Consider the following 19,799-nt stretch of genomic DNA (forward strand, 5'->3'; position numbering starts at 1 on the left):
TTACCTATAATGTCTGTTGAAATGGTGTACACAGATTGAGGGAACCACTCTCACTTACTGACAGCCAAGACCAAAGTAGGACATTGAAAAAATGTAGAGCATTTCACTTCTAAGAGAAGTGTCTCTAGCTGTGTTATGTTCTTTGACTTTCTCCATGGCCATAATAACAAGTAAAGTACCTGACACAGATCCTTACACATATTACATGTTCAGAAATATTAATCTGAACCTCAAGATAAGTTGTCTACTCCAGTTCTACCAACTAAGCTTAAAATACTACCAAAAGGAGGGAATTCACATTGGTAAAGCATCTATTCTGTACTAGGTTCCATGTCAGGCACATTCATACATTATTTCAGTTAATGATCACAACCATCCTGAATCTATTTATAGATGAGAAGATAGATTTAGAAGAATTAACTGTCTCACCCAACAGTATACAGCTAGTAAGTGGAGAGAGCTGGGATTAGAACCCAGATATCCCTGCCTCTAAAGCACTGCTTTTTACTATACTTTCTTACTCTGTGGATGACCCTTTATTCCTCTAACCTTTATCATGATTCATTTCAATTGCTATGCACTTTATTCCTTTTTTTCTTTTAAGCATCTGGTGAATCACTGACTGCCCTATTTTTATCTAATTAATGGTCTTATAGCATCTTCAAATACTGTGTGGCCAGTTGTCATTAAAATTCCCAAGCTTTACTGATATTTTTAACAGTTTCACTGAGGTATAATTGACATAAAATAGATTACACATATTTAAAAGTGTACAATTTGTTTTGTCTGACTTCTTTCACTCAGAATGATTATTTTGAGTATCATCCATGTTGTTGCATGTATCAATAGTTCATTTCTTTTAATTGCTGAGTAGTATTCTGTTGTATGAATATACCACAATTTGTTTATCCGTTCACCCTGATGATGGGCATTTGAGTTGTCTGGGGCTATTACAAATAAAACTGCTATGAATGTATGTTTGTTTGGGTCATACAGTGGCTATATGTTTAACATTTTAAGAACTGTCAGGCTGTTTTCCAAAGTGGTTGTACCATTTTACATTCCCTCCAATAGAGTACTAGTGTTCCAATTGTTCCACTACCTTGCCAATACTTAGTATGGTCAATCTATTTAATTTTAGATATTCTAATAGGTGTGCAGTAGTGTATCATTGTAGTTTTAATTTGCATTTCACTAATAATGTTGAGCATCTTCTTTTATGCTTATTTGCCATCTGTATATCTTCTTCAGTGAAGTGTCTGTTCAGATCTTTCAACCATATTTTATTAGGTTGTTTGTTTTCTTTTTATTGCATTTTGAGAGTTCTTTTTATATTCTGGATACAAATCCTTTATCAGATAGATGATTTACATAATTTTCTCCCAGTCCGTGGCTTGTCTTCTCATTTTCTTAACAATGCCTTTCAAAGAGCAGAAATTTTATTTATTTATTTATTTATTTTGCGGTACGCAGGCCTCTCACTGTTGTGGCCTCTCCTGTTGCGGAGCACAGGCTCCAGACGCGTAGGCTCAGCGGCCATGGCTCACGGGCCCAGCCGCTCCGCAGCATGTGGGATCCTCCCGGACCGGGGCACGAACCTGTGTCCCGTGCATCAGCAGGCAGACTCTCGACTACTGCGCCAGCAGGGAAGCCCCCTGTGGGAGTTTTTTAAACAACAAATGCAATTTCTTTAATAGAGATAGGGTTATTCAACTTATTCTTCTTGAATGGACTTTGATCATAGGTATCTTTCAAAGAATTTGTCAATTCCATTTAAGCTGCCAAATTTATTGGCATAAAGTTGCTCATAATATTTTTTATTATTCTTTGATTGTCTGGAGAATCTGTAGTGACATCACTTCTCTTATTCCTGATATTGTTTATTTGTGTCTCCTCTTTTTTATCCCTGATCATCCTACTAGAAGTTTATCAATTTGATGTATCTTCACAAAAAGAAAAATAGCTTTTGATTTCATTGACATTTTTACCTGTTGTTTTTCCGTTTTTTATTTTATTGATTTCTGCTCTGGTTTTTATTATTTCCTTTCTTCTGATTAATTTGGATTTAACCTGCTCTTTCCTAATTCTTTAAGATGGAAGCTAAGGTCACTGATGTGAGACTTTCCTTCTTTTCCAATATAGGTATTTGGTACAAACATTTCCTCTACATGTTGCTTAAGCGCCACCACACAAATTCAGATACCACACAAATTCAGATACACTGTGTTATTATTTTCATTCAGTTTTAAATATTTTCTAATTGGCCTTTTAATTTCTTCTTTGTTTCATGGGTTGTTTAGAAGTATTATTGAATTTCCAAATATTCGGGAATTTTACAGATACCTTTCTATTAATGACATAATTTATTTCCATTGTGGTCAGATAACATACTTGAATCATGTTAAATTTATTGAGACTTGTTTTGTGGCCCATTATATGGTATATCTTGGTAAATGTTCCATGTGTACTTGAAAAGAATATATAATCTGCTGGTGTTAGCTGTTATGTTCTATAAATGTCAATTAAGTCAAGTGGGTTTATAGTGTTGTTCAAGTCTTCTGTATCCTTACTGATATTCTCAGTTCCCTACATGATGCCCTGTGCCTTATGAGGTTTTCTGCTCTGTTAAGAGGGAATAGGAAATATTCCCAGACCTATGTGAATGCTGAGGATTGTTCCCTCTAATCCTTTGGGTGGTTCTATTGCTGGCTTCAGGTAGTTCTTGACATATATGTGCTGATCAGTACTTAGCTGAAGACTTGAGGGAGACCTCTGCAGATTTCCAGAGCTCTCTCTATGCATTTCTTCATTACTCTACCCAGCAAACTCTAGCCACTTTGACCTTCCTGAATTCCCAGTTCCATATCCTCAATTCAGGGAGACCACCATCCTTTTCTTGGGTTCCCTCCTGCTATATCTCAGCTTGGAAACTTTTTTCATACAGTAAGTTGGGGAAATTGTTTCGCATCCACCAAGGATCACTAACTTTCATCACATGATGTCCAGTGTCTTGAAAACTGTTCTTTCATATATTTTGAACAGTTTTTTAGTTGTTTCTGGAAGGAGTTTAAATCTGGTCCCTAATATTATTCCATCTTGCCTGGAAACAGAAATCCATTTTGCTGATATTTTCAACATCATTTTTTATAATATACTTGTGTTGTGTCTGGAATGATGTTCACTGTGCTGACTTTTCTGTCTAGATGGAATTCAGAGGCTCTCCTGGCCAGTTATAGGGAGCTGCCTTCCTCTGTGCTGGATGTCACCAGATTTTTTTAATCTATATTTTCCTTTTCTCATAAAAACAATAATGATGTATTAAGTACCTCCTATGTACCAAGCATGTGTTAAGGGTTTAAGTATTGCCTCACTTAATCCTTATGATAACCTTATGATAACCTGTTAAGAAGTAATTATTTTCGTTATAGAGATGAGGTCATTGAAGTTGAGAAGTCAAATAATTTGCCCAAGGTCATATAGCAAGTAAATGGCATAGTCAGCATTCAAACCCAAGTCTGTCAGATCCAGGGACCATAAAGCTGATGAAGCCCTTCAGAGATAATTTTGCTGAATACAGGAGGTCAGCTACTAAAACCAACTTGGAAAAGTTCTTTTCTGCCCTTGCAATAAGAGTAAGCATTTTATAACATCTAAGAAAGGGAAAATATTAATACAGCTAGAAAGAATAGTTTTGATTAAAATTCTGTCAGATGACAGGAAGGAAAAGGGATGTGAGCAGTTGTTAAGAAACAGGAAGAATGTGATTTTAGAAATGCTGGGTCAAGAAGGCATTGCAACAGCTAAGTTACAGAGGGTGGAAGAGGAAAAAGGAAGAAATTGTCCTGAGATGACATACTTTGGAAAGCTGCTAGAGCAATGCAAAAGCATGTGGCAGTGACCCCTATTGCTGTCACTGCAACCTTTCAGTCCCTTCCATGAGAATCAAAAAATGAACTCAAAATGAAGGAGAAAGAAAGGAACGTTTAGAATCAAACAACGTTGCCAAAATGAAGTGTATTGGATTGATTCCCAGTGCCAAAGCACAGTACATATTAACATTCCTTATGCTATATTTTTGGAAACATGTTCTACCCACATTGGCTTTAATTTTAGTTTTTATAGATGTATGAGTATTTTGTTTTGTTTTGTTTTTTTGTAATGTCTATAACCTTTACTAGAATATAAAGGCAATGTCTTCCAAGTATATATAAATATGTTTAAGTTAGTTTTACGGCAGTTTCCTGCATGTGAACCTCATCTTTTATATGACACCCTATTGGAAAATAATAGAATCGTAAGCCTGAGATAATTTGAAAGGTCAAGATTTGAGTCTATTTTGTCATTGATCTGACTGACCATACATGAATATTTGTAAGATAAGGCATGTGAGGCACTCAGCTGTGGAGAATTTTCAGTAATAGTTATAAATGAGACTACTACAGGGGCTTTGAAATGGAGGCAATAAATGTGACAAGAAGTATGTACTATTTATTCTTCAGGAACCCTCTCCTTCCCCCAGTTCTTTAGAATTTTATTAGGTAAATAGCAGGTGAAGAGAGTCTTTTAAAATGTCAGTGATAATTACACAAGAGAAATCACATTAACTCAATAAAGAGTAGAACTTGACATTATAGGCAACTTATACTTTTTGACTCATTGAATCTCAGGAAATCTCTGACCTTCTTCTCAATTCACCCTTTCCATATTCACAGGGCCCTCTGTGCATTTAGCATTTGTTGTGCTCATTTCCCACTCTAGGTTGTGAACTCCTGCAATGCAGACAGCATCCTTCATTTCATATCTAAGAGCCTAGTTTAGTGTTCAGCATATAGTAGGTATTTGGTATTCTAATTAATTGTTCTACTGTAAGGCCCAGTTCTGACTCTCCGTTTCTTATATCCTTAATGTGTAAGCATTAGTGCCTTTGCATGTTTAAACATAGGGAAGAGTAGCCAAATAAGTGTTTATATGTAGCTAGAAACCAAGAAACCTTTGAGCCTATTCTGTTTCTTCTTTATTGGATTTTTAATCTAAAAAGTAAAACAGGGGCTTCCCTGGTGGTGCAGTGGTTAAGAATTCCCCTGCCAGTGCAGGGGACACAGGTTCGATCCCTGGTCCAGGAAGATTCCACATGCCTCAGAGCAACTAAGCCCGTGCGCCACAAATACCGAGCCTGCACTCTAGAGCCCGTGAGCCACAACTACTGAGCCCATGTGCTACAACTACTGAAGCCCACGCACCTAGAGCCCATGCTCCGCCACAAGAGAAGCCACCTTAATGAGAGGCCTGCGCACCGCAATGAAGAGTAGCCCCCGCTCGCTTCAACTAAAAGAAAGCCAGCACACAGCATTGAAGACCCAACACAGTCAAAAATAAATAAATAAATACATTTATTTTAAAAAAATAAAAAGTAAAACATGCCTATTCTAATAGTTTATAGTTCAGAGGTATATAAAAAAACAAGCCAATCTCCTCTATTCTCCAGTCTTTATTCTTCTTACTTTGCCTACCTCTGTTAGATATTTATGCTCATATAAATATTATTTGTATTTTAATATAATGGACAATACTCAAATACATTTTTTACACTCAATTCAATTTTAATTAATATATGCCTTTTAGCTATGATGGGTAATATACATTGAAACTGGGTTAAATTATTTTCCTTGTGCTGCATTTCAAAAGGAACTGTGCCCTTTTCTGTGGCAAAATATACATAACATAAACTTTACCATTTAAACCATTTTTAAATATAAAGTTCAGTGGCATTAAGTACATTCACATTTTTGTGCAACCATAACTATCATCCATCTCCAGAACTCTTTTCATCTTGCAAAAGTGAAGCTCTATACCAATTAAACAATAACTCGCCTGGGGCTTCCCTGGTGGCACGGTGGTTGAGAATCCGCCTGCCAATGCAGGGGTCATGGGTTCAAGCCCTGGTCCAGGAAGATCCCACATGCCGCGGAGCAACTAAGCCTGTGCACCACAACCACTGAGCCTGCGCTCTAAAGCCCATGAGCCACAACTACTGAGCCCACGTGCCACAACTACTGAAGCCTGTGCGCCTAGAGCCCGTGCTCCATAACAAGAGAAGCCACAGCACTTAGAAGCCCGCACACTGCAACGAAGAGTAGCCCCCATTTGCCGCGACTAGAGAAAGCCCCTGTGCAACAAAGACCCAACACAGCCATAAATAAATATAAATAAAAAATTAAAAAATAACTCCCCTGTTCTCCAACCCCTAAATCCATGACAACCAACATTCTACTTTATGTCTCTATAAATTTGACTACTTCAGGTACTTCATATAAGTAGAGTCATACAGTATTTATCTTTTTTGTGACTGGCTTATTTCACTTAATATTAATGTCCTTAGGGTTCATCTGTTGTAGCATGTGTCAGAATGTCCTTCCTTATTAAGGCTGAATAATATTCTGTTGTCATATACCACATTTTGTTCATCCCCTCATCTCAGTGGATGCTTGGGTTGCTTCTACCTTTTGGCTATTCTGAATAATGCTGCTATGAAGATTGGTAATCAAATACCTGTTCATGTTCCTGCTTTCAGACTCTTTGGGAAGGAAGGATTGAAAGAATAGAATAGAAATTAAAATTGAAAAGAATTGAAAGAATAGAAGTGAAATTGCTGGATTATATGGTAATTCTGTGTTAAACTTTTTGAGGAACCATCATACCATTTTCCAAAGCAGCTACACATTTTACGTTCCTACCAGCCATGCACGAGTGTTCCAGTTTCTCCACATCCTTACCAACACTTAATTCCTCGTTTTTTTATAGTAGCCATCCTAATGGGTGTGAAGTGGTATCTCATTGTGGTTTTGATTTGCATTTCCCTAATGATTAGTGATGTTGAGCATCTTTTCATATGCTTGTTGGCCACTTGTATATCTTCTTTGAAGAAATGTCTTTTCAAGTCCTTTGTCCATTTTTGTTTATTTTTTGGCTGTGTTGGGTCTTCGTTTCTGTGCGAGGGCTTTCTCTAGTTGCAGCAAGCGGGGGCCACTCTTCATAGCAATGCGCGGGCCTCTCACTATCGCAGCCTCTTGTTGCGGATCACAGGCTCCAGACCCGCAGGCTCAGCGGCCATGGCTCACGGGCCTAGCCGCTCCGCGGCATGTGGGATCTTCCCTGTCCGGGGCACAAACCCGTGTCCCCTGCCTTAGCAGGCGGACTCTCAACCGCTGCGCCACCAGGGAAGCCCGACTCTTGGTTTTAAAAAGAAAAAAAAAAAACTCTGTCCTTTCATAACATGAAAAATGCAAGTGAGAACAGAACAGATACTTTTCTTTGTGCAGTTGAATAAGTAAATTAACATTTTGAAACAATCAGGTTTTAAGTGTTTTTCCTGCTTTCATCCATTTTCTTGAAGTAAGCAAGCTAGCCAATGGCTTCTGATTTTTCCTAGCTTAATGCAGATACCGAAAGAGAAGAAGGAGAAGAGTTTGAAGACAACATGGATGTTTTTGATGACAGCAGTTCCAGCCCTTCTGGCACCTTAAGAAATTATCCACTCACCTGCAAAGTTGTTTATTCCTATAAGGTTTGTATTTCTCTAACATACTTCTCACATTAAATTGTGACAACTCTGAAGATACAAGTAACTGTATCTACCCAGCCTCTTATACTGTACTTATCATAAAATTGGTGTTCAGTTCATATTAGAGGCAACATAACATAATGGGAAAGAGTCCAGGCTCTGACGTCAGACTGCCTCGGTTAAAATCCTGTCTCTGACACTTACGATCTACATAACCACGCTAGTCCCTTGGTCTCTGTGAGCCTCGGTTTTCTTATCTATGTTATGGGGATAATATTATAGGGCTAGTTTGAAGACTAAATGAGATACCACTTTTATAGCAAAGCATTTAGCACAGTGCCTGACATCTAGTAAATTTTCTGTAAATAGAACTCTTACCCTTATCAATTGCCTGACACAAGACCCTCCGTTACAATAGTTCTCAAAATTGATATTAAAATAAAATTGCTTGACAGAGCAGTTTTGTTAAACTTTACCTTTCCTAACCTTAATATAACCACCTCTTGTTTCCAGGTTAAGCAAGGATCTGGATAAATAGATTCCTGAACTTCCAAACCTGATTTGGTATAATAGTTCTTAATCTCTCTCACCCCTGCCCTGCTTTCCCATTAACTTTTTACTCAAAGTAAATTGAGTTTCAGTTCCCCAGTTCCTCTCTTTTCCTTACTCCCTTCATCAATCACTAGCCAGTTCTGTTGAGTCCACCTCCAAAACATATCCTGAATCCATTCACATTTCGCATCTTGGTCTAGGCCATTGCTTTGATTACTGTAAAAGAAAAAAACCCTAATAATTGGTATCCCTTCTTCATACTTGTCTACCGACATACTTGTCTACCACTTTCCACTCTGCAGCCGGAATTATCTTTAGTACGTATAGGAGGTTATTTTATTCCCCTGCCTAAAACCCTTTATAAGCTTTCCATCACACAAAGAAAAATAAACTCTTCACAAGGGTTTATAATGTCCAGATTGATCTGGCCCCTGCAAATCTCCTTAGCTTCATGTCAGACCAACCCACCCAGCCCATGTACTACACGTTAGCAACTCTGGCTGCCTTTCAGTCTTCAAAAGCACTACGCACCTCTCTGACTTGACAGCTTTGCACTTGCTGCTCCCCTACCTGGAACTGTCTTTTCCCAAATCTTGGTTGGCTGCCCACTGCTCTTCATATAGGCTCAGCTCAAATAGTGCCTCCTCAGGTTTCCCCTGACCACCTAAATGCATAGCCAACTCCCCAGTCACAACTCTATCCCATTGCCCTTTTGTCCTCATTTATTTACTATATAGCACCTATCACCAACCAAACTGAATGTTGTTTGTTTTCATACTTCTTTATCTGACTGTCCACTAAAGGTCCATGAAGGCAGAAACCTTGTCTATGTCTGTGTACCTTGTTTATGTGTCTTCAGCACCTGGGACAGTGCCTGGCACATAGTGGGTCCTCAGGAAATAATTGTGGAATGAATAAATGAATGATGTAAGGAAGGCATGAACAAATGAATCCCTTTCATTTTAATGAATGGCACTAATTTAAATGAATTCCTTTCATGTTAATGCCATGCTTAAGGGACAACAGCAGAGGAAGGGTCTGAGGAGAATCTAAATCATACATGGGACAGTCTCACTCCTACCACCACCATCCCTGGAGAGCCAAAAGCTGATATTATTTACTCCTCAATATCAGTGATTACCAGACTTTTTTTCATTTAACATCCTTTTATTATATATTTAAGTTAACAATACTTCCTCTTTTCTAAAAGGGTTGGGATTTTTTTTTTTCCCAATGTAAACTGTTTTGATAACCTTTTGAAAATTTGAAGTCATCTTCCGAGATACTTGTAAGGTGTTTTAAAATTTTATAAAACTTGGTTGGGATTGTTTCCCTATCTTCCGTCTCAGTATTATATTTACTTTGAAGTTCCAGAATTAAAATTTAAGGTCCTTAAACAGAGAGGGTCCTAGGTATCTGAGTGATTATTACATCTGAGAAATTTTACAGATGAGGTAGCATTTCAGTGGGGTCATGAATAAGATCTTTCTAGTTACAGTGATAAGGTAGGGAAGGGAAAGAGCCTTATAAGCAAACAGCAGATACAGAGACACAGTTTGATGAGATAATAGGGTGTTCAGGAAATGTTAAACTCAGTGTTGTGTGAGCATCAAGTGTGGGAAATAGAGCAGCTGGAAGTAAAGATGTCAGATAGACCTGTAGATCAGACTGAGTTTGGCTTTTATCCTGGCTGAAGGAAGCCATTGGGTGTCCTAAAATCAGACTAGGCTTTTAAATAAGGTAACCCTGGTCGTGGTATAGATATTCCAGAGAGGGTAGATTAGAGTGGAGTTAGTCTCTATAAGCCTAGTTGTGATTCCTATGGTCCAGACCAGCAAAGAAGGCCTAAGTTAATCTGGTGAGAACAAAGAAAAGCTAAATTTAAGGAGTAGTTTCAAAAGCCTTAAAAATGCTCATAACTTTGTCCCTACTACTATATATCCTAAGAAAGTGACCCACAATACAGAAAAACATTCTGGATACAAAATGCTCTTTCATCATAGTACTACTTTATAATAGCAAAGTTGGCAGTCCAATAAGGAAATAGTTAAGTAAATTAACCATTCATATAATGTAACCATAACAAAATTTTATGAAGATAATTGAAAATTATATTAGAGTTTTTTATGTAAGAAGAAATATGTCCAAAAAGTAAGATACCAAATTGTATTACCTTAAGGTCTTAATTATACATATTTCTAGCTTTTCTACAGTGAACATGTATTACTTTTGTAATCAGGAAAAATCATATTGTTTTAAAAGAAAACAGGAAATTTAGAGAGATGGTGGTGGGAATGGAGGGCATGGCTGCTTCTGGGGTCCTGGCTGCCACTGCGTATTAGGACTTCATGAGGTAGTGTGAGACCACGTGTTTATTTAATAACTATTTACTGACTACTTGCTGTCTTTACTTGGGATAAGTGAGAAGAATTACATTCCCTGCCTTAAGTAAGTCATTCTAATAGGAAGCGCAAAAGTGCAAACAACTAACTTGAGAGCCACAGTAGTCAGTGTTAGAGGGATGCTCAAAGCCTTCTAAGAATAAAAGGAGGAAAAAGCAGCCAGCTCATTGTGGGTGGTCTTGGAAAACATATAAGCTTGGCATCAAATCATGAGTAATAATAATAGCTACCATTTATGAAGTCCTGTGTACCCGGTATCATACATATATATATTTTTTTTTCTAATCCCTTCAATAACCCTATAAGGAAGATATTATCAACCAACCCATTAATTCAACAAATATCAGTACGTGAGCACCTTCTATGTACCATGCTGTGCTCTTTTCTAGGCTTGGGGATATAGCATTGATGAACACAGACAAAAATCTCTGCCCTCGTGGAGCTTACATTGTAATAGGAATAAAAAAGAAAACTGAGGCTCTAAAAGGTCTTATGGTCACTTGCCTGTAGAAACAGACTGAAGCTGGACTTGAACTCACAGTAATCTAAATCTAGTCACCAGATGGGAAAGAGGGAGCAGGGCCTGCTGGAAAGAAGGAACAGCCTGATAAAAGCATAGAGGCAATAAAGAACGTGGTATGTTCAGAGAATAGGGAATGGTTTGCTGGGGCCAAAGCATCAAGAGACCACAGGGTTTTGAGTGTCATGCAAAGGACCTGACCTTGTCAAGTGGAAGAATTGGTCACTGCTTGGGTATGGTATGATCAAGCTAGTGTCTGCTTATATAACAATGTTGGACAACTCGCATGGACCTTCATGACTTTTTTTTACAAGGGCAGCATTGTATTTAAAGGTGTTCTTAACCCTCCTGCTTTGCCATCACACACACTGAAATCTGGTTGTGTTGGATAACTTTTTAAGTTTTGCCACAGAATTTGTTATGTAGGTGCCTTTTGCTGGTATATTCAAGGCATAGTGTGGTTTCAGATTAGTGAAAAAATTCCATTGGAGGGGGTTGGTGGTGGTGGTGGAATGAATTGGGAGATTGGGATTGACAGATATACACTAATATGTATAAAATAGATAACTAATAAGAACCTGCTGTATAAAAATTAAATTAAATTTTTTAAAAATTCTATTGGAAAAGCTATCAAAAATCAGTGAGCTTTTTTTCCCTCATATTTTGAGATCAGAGGTAATCTACTAAAAATTCTGTCCTGGAGTATTTCTGTGACTGGTCAGCCATTTTCAATACTATTTTTCTGTCTCAAGTAGCTGTTATAGCAATATCCAGAATCTGGGTTGATGAAACGTACATGAAATAGGAAATGAGTCTTTGGAAATGAGTCTTGCCTTACTTTTGCTTATGTAATTTGGAGATATTTTACACTTTGAGACTGTGAGATCTGAAAAACTATATGGTCTAAAGCAGTAGTTTTAACTAATCTTGGGACTTGGGGAAAGCTTTTAAGGCTGTTCACTAAGAGCCAGAAGATGTCCGCAGACCCCTCCTGTTACATGTGACAGGCAAGTCTCTTTATGAAACAAAGTCACAAAGTCTCTCTCTACAACCCTCCTGCAGAGTCCCTGAGAGCTTGCTCTCAGATTCTACTGCCTCAGGGGTAGTATTTAGGTGTCTGGTGCTAGTGGACTCCTGCTGTTAGGGATTTAAAAAAAAAAAAAAAAAATCACAGCAACTTCTGCAGAAGCACACAAGTGGATCAGCCTAGTCTCTACAGTTAAGTTGGAGCATCAGTCATTTCTCTCCTACAATTTTCTTCTCTTGGCCACTGTTTTACGGTGATTCCAGACAAATTCCAGGCACTGCTCAAGCTATCAGTCAATCCATGTACATAGCTCTTTGCATTTTCACAGCCTGCACCTCCATGGTAGCCCTCTGGTGTAGTTCTAATTCACGGCTTTCTCCTTTGCTTGTGCTTCCCAAATCATCATGGTTCTGTGCTTATTCATCCCACACTAACTCCCCCATCTTCCCGAGAATGGCAGGATTGTCATTTTGAAGAAATGGAGGCATCAAGAAGTTGAATAACTTACCAATAGATACATAAGCTGGAGCTAGAACCCAGGTCCTCTACTTCCAGCAGAGTGCTGTGTTCACTGAACCTGATTGCCTCTTGAGGATTCCGTTTCTCCAGTTTTTGTTGTGGCTTTATTTTGTTCAGTTTTTTAAAGTAAAACTTCACCTCATTATGATAGTTTTACAACACTCAAATTTTTATGTTCAATACGTTTTTCAAAATCATTTCAATATTTTGATCCCCAGTTTTTGTTATGATCAGTTCACATCTGCTCTTTATCTAACCTTTTTAATTTTGTCCATGACCATCCTACATTGCAGGCTTCTCAACCAGATGAGTTGACCATTGAGGAACATGAGGTGTTAGAAGTGATTGAAGATGGAGATATGGAAGACTGGGTAAAGGTATATTCCTTTGCTCATATCGCCCCTTCTTGTGACATTTTCAGGAGTTTGTTTTGGTTCTTGTTGTACCCTGTCCAAATTGTGTGTGCAAACCTGTTTTGTCACATGTCTTTTACTCAGGCTCGAAATAAAGTCGGCCAAGTGGGTTATGTACCAGAAAAGTACCTACAGTTTCCCACCTCGAACAGTCTGCTGAGCATGCTGCAGTCCTTGGCTGCTTTGGACAGTCGGTCACACACATCCAGCAATTCCACGGAGGCCGAACTCGTTTCAGGCAGCCTCAACGGAGATGCCAGTGGTAAAGACTGAAACAAGGCACTCTTTATTTGGTCACATTTGGCCTAAACTGTATTACCCTGGAGTCAGCCTTCAGTAGGTTAAAAAGCACAACTTTATTCCTTTTCTGTAATATGTTTATTTGGTCACGTTTATCCTGTACAGTAGAACCCTAAAGTTGATCTTCAGTGAGTACAGAATTAGAGCTGTACGATGGCCTTTTAGTTGTCACTTGTGCATGGAGTGGCTGCAAAAGTAACCTGGTTGTCGGTGTTCTTACTGCATTTTTCTCTCTCTTGCTACCTAGTCTGTTTTGTGAAAGCACTTTATGACTACGAGGGCCAGACAGATGATGAATTATCTTTTCCTGAGGGAGCAATCATCCGAATCTTGAACAAAGAAAACCAGGATGATGATGGCTTCTGGGAAGGGGAATTCAATGGGCGGATTGGAGTTTTCCCATCAGTGCTAGTGGAAGAACTTTCAGCCTCAGAAAATGGTGACACTCCATGGATGCGAGAGATTCAGGTGCACAACGGGGAGAAAGCTGAATTAAAAGATGTTTAAAGAAAATGACTCCCAAGGAGTCTGTTGACCCACGCAAAAGTGGGCTGTGGTCTTGGCCTCACCCTCACCACTCCAATCCTTGGTTGCCGGGTTTCTGCAAAACTGAATTTGGGAAGCAGAGACTTGTCAGTCAGGCTCTTGTGCAATGGCTGTATGACAGCTCACTTCTCCCACATTCTGTTCTCTGAATTGGGGAACGAAAATACTAAATTGTGTGTGACATACAAAAGAATGGTTTGGTGGAGAGAAAGAAAGAAACCAGAGAGGGAATGTATTGTCTCTGTGGTTAGTTTATGCGGTAAAAATATTAGCTTGCTCTTTTTCTCCCTCACACTGTCAGAGCCTCCCTGCCCAGCCCAGGTCCTACTAGTCCTGTTCAGAGAACTGATGAGCCTGCCAGAGCTCCATAGGCTTAGCTCATCATAGCAAACCTTGTCTTTACGGGAAACTTCTAATTCGGATCAGTCACAGCAGGCCTGGCAGGTCCAGGACCATAAGGAACATGTCTGTCCATCTTGCCTGTGTGGTATTGTGACCACTTAGCGTGACATTTACAGAACCTGGGGAAGTCAGAAACTCAGCCAATTATTTTATCTTCACTGAAAAATACAACTTGTCCCTTTTTTTGTTCTTCACTGAACTGACTAATTTGGTATGTTTTCAGTAGAACTCTCGAGAATGGTTTGACTTGGTAACTGTTTAAGATAAACTAAAATCAGTAGTATAATGAGATCTGTGGAAGGAAAAAGTTAAATGCAACACAAAACTGGGGGTTGGGGTGGTTATTCTAGGCTCATTTGCTTCTAATGAGGCTGACCAAGAAAGTTAATAATCATAACTTAGCTCCAAAGAAAAGTAATTTGCCAGGAGTAGTCAGAGAAGCCTGCTGGTCTCTCCTTCCTCAAGTGAGCACTTCGTAACCTCTCTTCCCTTTGCTGCAGATCTCTCCCTCCCCCAAGCTGCCCGGCTCCCTGCCTCCACTGCCACTGTATGACCAGCCTCCTAGTAGCCCTTACCCCAGCCCAGATAAGAGGAGCTCCCAGTACTTCCCCCGCTCTCCTTCAGCAAATGGTAAGGGTTCTCCAGGGCATGGGTCTACATACGCTTTCATTCAGAAATCCACACGTTCACCTGAAGAGCAAACAGATCTGCATTAGCATTTATATTGCTCAACAACACAAATAAATTGAGCTTCTTTGATTCCCTCCCTTAGAAAACAGCTTCCATGCCGAATCGCCAGGATTCTCACAGGCATCCAGACATACTCCTGAGACCTCATATGGGAAACTACGACCTGTAAGTCTCTTATCTGGCAGGGTTATAGAATGCGTAGTTTCTCCAAATTGAAAGTTAGAAATTAATGTATCTCCATGACCCCTGTGTTGTTACTAATTCCCTCCATGCCAGGGTAAGATGGAGTTGGGAAGTTAAAAAGAGCTCTGGAAAAGGAAGGCTAGAAAAATGAACACATCTTGGAAGGTCTAGCTTACACTGGTGCTTTCCTCACTGAGCCAGGGAGAGATTGCAAGGTGACAGCTATGAAAGTGTATTTAAATTATAACAAGCTCTGAGAGCATTAAAGTGGTCTAATTGTGAAACAGAAGCATTTTATTTTTCCAGCAGGCATTTTATGAGAACCTATTTTCCAGGCCTCTAATTGCCTCTTTGACGGACACTGAAATGAAGTAAGATACATGCATTTTGAGGTTTGAGAGCTTCTATTCTCGAAGGAATCTGTTCTTACAAATAATCACCTCTACTCACCCCTCACTGACTCCACCCCACCACCTCACTGTGAAACAGCTCTTCCAAGGTCATAACTTTCGCATGCTAATCTAGTACATATTTGCAATTTTATTTTCCTAGACCCCCTTATCAGCATTTGACACAGTTCTCTGAACCACTCACTACCTTTGGCTTTGTTCATTCAGCAGATATTGAGTGCCTTGTTAAGGACTTGGTTCTTGATCCTAAAAGTTTAGGAAGCTATTGTAAGATTGTAAGCAGGACAGTGATATGACCAGTTGTGCATTTTTAAAACACCACTATGGCAGCTAAGTGGAGGATGAATGGAAGGTGATAGAATGGACACAGGGAGCCGTTAGGAGGCTGGAGCAGTGGTCCAAGCAAGAGGGGACAGTAGTGTGGACTAGCGGATAAGAGCGTGAATGGAGAGAAGTGGACCTGTTTGTTCTACCACACTTTCCTTGTCTGCTTTCTACTTCCTGGCCCTTCCTTTTTGTTACTGAGTCCAAGTTCACTCTTCTCGCCGCAGGACAGGCCAATAAATTGGGAGACGAGGTATTGAGGCGAAGAATAGCGACTTTACTTGGAAAGCCGGCAGACCAAGGAGATGGCAGACTAGGGTCCCCGAAAAACCATCTTGGATGCCTGTTTCTTTAGAGGTGGGGGAGGAGGCGAGGAAGTAAAGTTAGGCCATTAGTTTTGCCTGCTTGGCCAGCATGGGGAGGGGATGTGTTAATTTCTTCTTTTCTGCAGCCATTCACAGGTGGGCAGGGTCAGATTGTCTCCCTGTGAGCTGAACAAAGGCACTTTAGTTTAACATTCAGGCAGAGGGGCAGGGTTCCCTGAGGCAGGCCACTACGTATGATTATAATAACAAAAGCAACAAAAAGCAAAGGTTAAAGTCAAAGAAACAGATCCAACACAGAGTCAGAATTGGCTCTTCCCTGTTACATTTTCATTGACCTTTGCGGGCTTCTCTGCCTCTATCCATCTCTGTTGATGCTTCTCAGGGTTCTTTCCACGGGCTGCTTCTCTTAAAGTCATTAGAGTCACTCTCTGAGTAATCTCATCTACTCCCAAGGCTTTGATAACCATTTATTTACTGACAACTCCCAGATTTATAACTGCCAATCCAGTCTCTTCCCTGAGCTTCAGACTTGTGGAAATCTCAGTGTGTATGTACCAAAACCCCCAAAACTCAGCAAAACACGAGTTAATTATCTTCCCTCCCAGACATACTCCTTCTCCCATATTTCCTGTCCTGGTGAGTGGTACCCCCATCCTGCCAGTGCTCTGCCATCACTCGTGACACCTCCCTGACCCTGCCTTCCACAAAGAGTCATCGCAAGTCCTGCCAGGTTTACCTTGGAGACAGCTGTCAAGTTTTTCCACCCTCTGCTGCCCCACTGCCCGTACCCTAGTGCAGGCCAACATCAGCTTTCTTTCAGACCACCACAGGAGTCTCCAAAACTGTCACCTGTATTCTCGCCCACCACCACCGTTTTCTTCAAACTTTTACCTGAGTCATCTTTTCACACATCTGATACTGCTGTTTAAAATCCACCAAAGATTCCTCTTTGCCTACAGAATAAAGCTCCGATTTTTAAATATGGATTAATGAGGCCCTTCATGACTTACCCCCAGCCTACCTCTCTAGTCTTCTGTCTTGCAACTCTCCTTCCAAGACATGTTGAAAGGTTTTCAGTTCTCCAAGCATTGCTCTCTCTCTTTCAACTCTAGGCCTTTGCTTTGGACGAGGCTTTTAGGGCTACAAAGACTCTTGTGCCCATGAGGACTTCAGCCTAGGCAAGAACCTGAATCATGAGTTTCACATTTCATCCAGAACAATAGGTCCTTCTCAGTGTAAGAAGTTGTGAAAATTAAGTTGAAAGCACATGCTTAGAGCATTTCTGAGAGCCCTGGGGTGCCCATGTCCTTGGGTAAATGACTCGTTGGGGTTTGGATGCTTCAGGCACTGAATCGGGAAGCTGACTGACAATCCATGTGATGGTTTCCTGCTCAGGTCCGGGCAGCTCCCCCTCCACCTACGCAGAACCACCGAAGGCCAGCAGAGAAGATCGAGGATGTGGAAATCACACTGGTGTGATGATGGCTTTGCCCGTCCGTTACTGCTACAATCAAGGCCAGGCTTAGAGTTTGGCCAGTCTTGTTTTTTAGGCACCTTTGCATGATGATGACTCGAACAGAGCAAAAACAAGGAGGATTATATGTGACTGGGTGGCCTGGTAGACTCCTCCCATGTTTTGAATATTTTGTGCCTTTTTTTGTTGTCATTTTCTATGTCATCTCTCCTACCACAGCACAAATCCTAGAGGGCCCTAGAAGCACAGAGGGGGACAGCCCTCTTGCCTAACAGTGGCCCGTTTTTGTATGAGACTCAAGACCAGGCCTCGATCAGGGCACAGTCACAGAGATACTGATCATGTGCACTCGTACAGTATATTACTGTGGCCACAAGGATGTGGCAAAGATTCTCATCTTTCTTCAAGTGGCTTCTGCTCATCTGATTGAGTTTAATCAGATCACATTGGCTACATAAGGAAGCAGGAGGAGGGATTTCAGGAGAGGCTGGCTCCTCCCCGCAGTTAGTCCCCAAATTGAGAAACTGAAACCGTATTGGAAAAAAATGGACTGCCCTGAGTTTAGCACCAATTGCATTAATGCACATCTCTTCCACAACTAACAGATTTAAAACAATAACAGTGTCCTTTGTATTAATATTTATGCCATTCATTTAGTATTAGTGGAGCTAACATGGAGGGGCTGAACTAGTAGCCGAATCTCATCCCATCACATAGACTAATAGAAAGGAGGCTGTGGCAAAAGCAGAAATGGAGCTTCCAGATCTGAAATGAGCCAATTTAATGTTCTTTTTATATTTGGGTATTTTTCATTTTAATTTTTGCAGCGTATACTATTCTGACCAGTATCCTTAGAATCTGAACGTCTAGATAAACTGGGGACACATACTTGCCTTGTCTAGCTTCTCTACTGGGGAGGCCTCTAGCATTATTTTATTCCCAAGCCAGTCCACTGGCCCAGGCAGCCACCCACCACATAAAATGCAGCTTCCCAGGTCCAACTGACCTGACATTTCCTTGGGAGGAAGAACCTGTGGCTCATGGAAACCAGCTTCCTGTGAAGGACTAAAGGATTCCACAGGTGCAAATTGACAGGTTCTCCACGTCACAGGGAGAGCCAGGAGTAGCCTTCTCTGCAGGCTAACAAACCCATAGCCGCAGGCGTCCCAGAGTAGGCCTCCAGCGGCCCTCCACCTCCTATGGAAGATAGGGAGTGCATTGCTTAGGGACTAAGGGATGTTTGCCAGTTGCTTTTTTTTTTTTTTTTAAATCAAATTTGTAGAATTTAATTCGAAAGTTGTCTTACGCTTTGAAAATGCCATCCCTCCTAAGAATCTAAAAACGTGAAATGCTCGCCAAATGTCCCCATGGGATTTTTGACCAAAAGTAAGGTCAGAGCTGAAGAAATTTTCAGTTAGTCATTTGATCACTTCAGTGACAGTACCCATTGATAAATCTTCTCCGTGATTTGAGGATTTTTGTTTTTGTTTTTTGCTTCTTAACCTGTTGATCTATTTGAGGTCTTTTTGTGTTTATCAAACTTATTCTTAAGTTTAAAAAAATTTAAAGGGTGGGTTTTTTTTTTTTAAGATTTTAAAGTTTGTTGACAAGTTTAAAATCTTCAAAGCACTTTAGAAATCTTCAAAGTGCTGAAATCAGGCAATTCTTGCCACCCAGTCTTGTATTCTCTCTTTAGCTAGCAAAATTGTCCTTGAATCTGGGTTTTCCACATTCTCAGAGGGTTATTTGAAATCTTTTGTTATATTTTAAAATATTTTTTGGAAGAGCTGCTAATTTTATTTTAAAAATACAAAGTTGTAAAAATATGCCTCCTTTTTAAAAAGAACCCCTCCCTCCAGGACATGTAATCCAGTGTCACAGTGCACACGGCTGGGCTCAGAGGAAGCGCCTCTGTGCAGATGTGCTTTCTTTACAGTGGCTGTAAAAACTTTGTATTTATTATGTATAAAATGTTGAATAATAAAAAAATGGAATTAAGTTTTCTAAGTTTTACTTATAAAGAGATTTGGGTAAGCAGGCTTTTCCAAATACCCAGTGCTTCTTATAAAGACACTTCTAGGCCCTCCTTTAAACCCTACAACAGATACAGAGAGGGGGAAGTAAATTAATCCATCCATGGGACAAACAGT

General features: G+C 40.0%; 1 protein-coding gene across 3 annotated transcripts in view; it reads left to right on the forward strand.

Moving 5' to 3' along the window:
* Window positions 1-19,647, forward strand: part of FCHSD2 (FCH and double SH3 domains 2) — a 303,585-nt gene extending 283,938 nt beyond the window's left edge. For 2 of the 3 annotated variants that reach the window (XM_060018316.1, XM_060018314.2), the window contains exons 14-20: window positions 7,430-7,564; window positions 12,875-12,958; window positions 13,079-13,256; window positions 13,542-13,762; window positions 14,743-14,872; window positions 15,015-15,097; window positions 17,571-19,647. In XM_060018316.1, the coding sequence (XP_059874299.1) occupies window positions 7,430-7,564; window positions 12,875-12,958; window positions 13,079-13,256; window positions 13,542-13,762; window positions 14,743-14,872; window positions 15,015-15,097; window positions 17,571-17,654 (915 nt within the window). In that variant the 3' untranslated portion in view covers window positions 17,655-19,647. The remainder of the gene's footprint in view (window positions 1-7,429; window positions 7,565-12,874; window positions 12,959-13,078; window positions 13,257-13,541; window positions 13,763-14,742; window positions 14,873-15,014; window positions 15,098-17,570) is intronic. The other variant, XM_060018315.2, reaches the window with a different exon arrangement.
* Window positions 19,648-19,799: the final 152 nt, after the last annotated feature.

This window comes from Delphinus delphis, chromosome 8, assembly GCF_949987515.2.
Source record: "Delphinus delphis chromosome 8, mDelDel1.2, whole genome shotgun sequence".
Classification (NCBI taxonomy): Eukaryota; Metazoa; Chordata; class Mammalia; order Artiodactyla; family Delphinidae; genus Delphinus; species Delphinus delphis.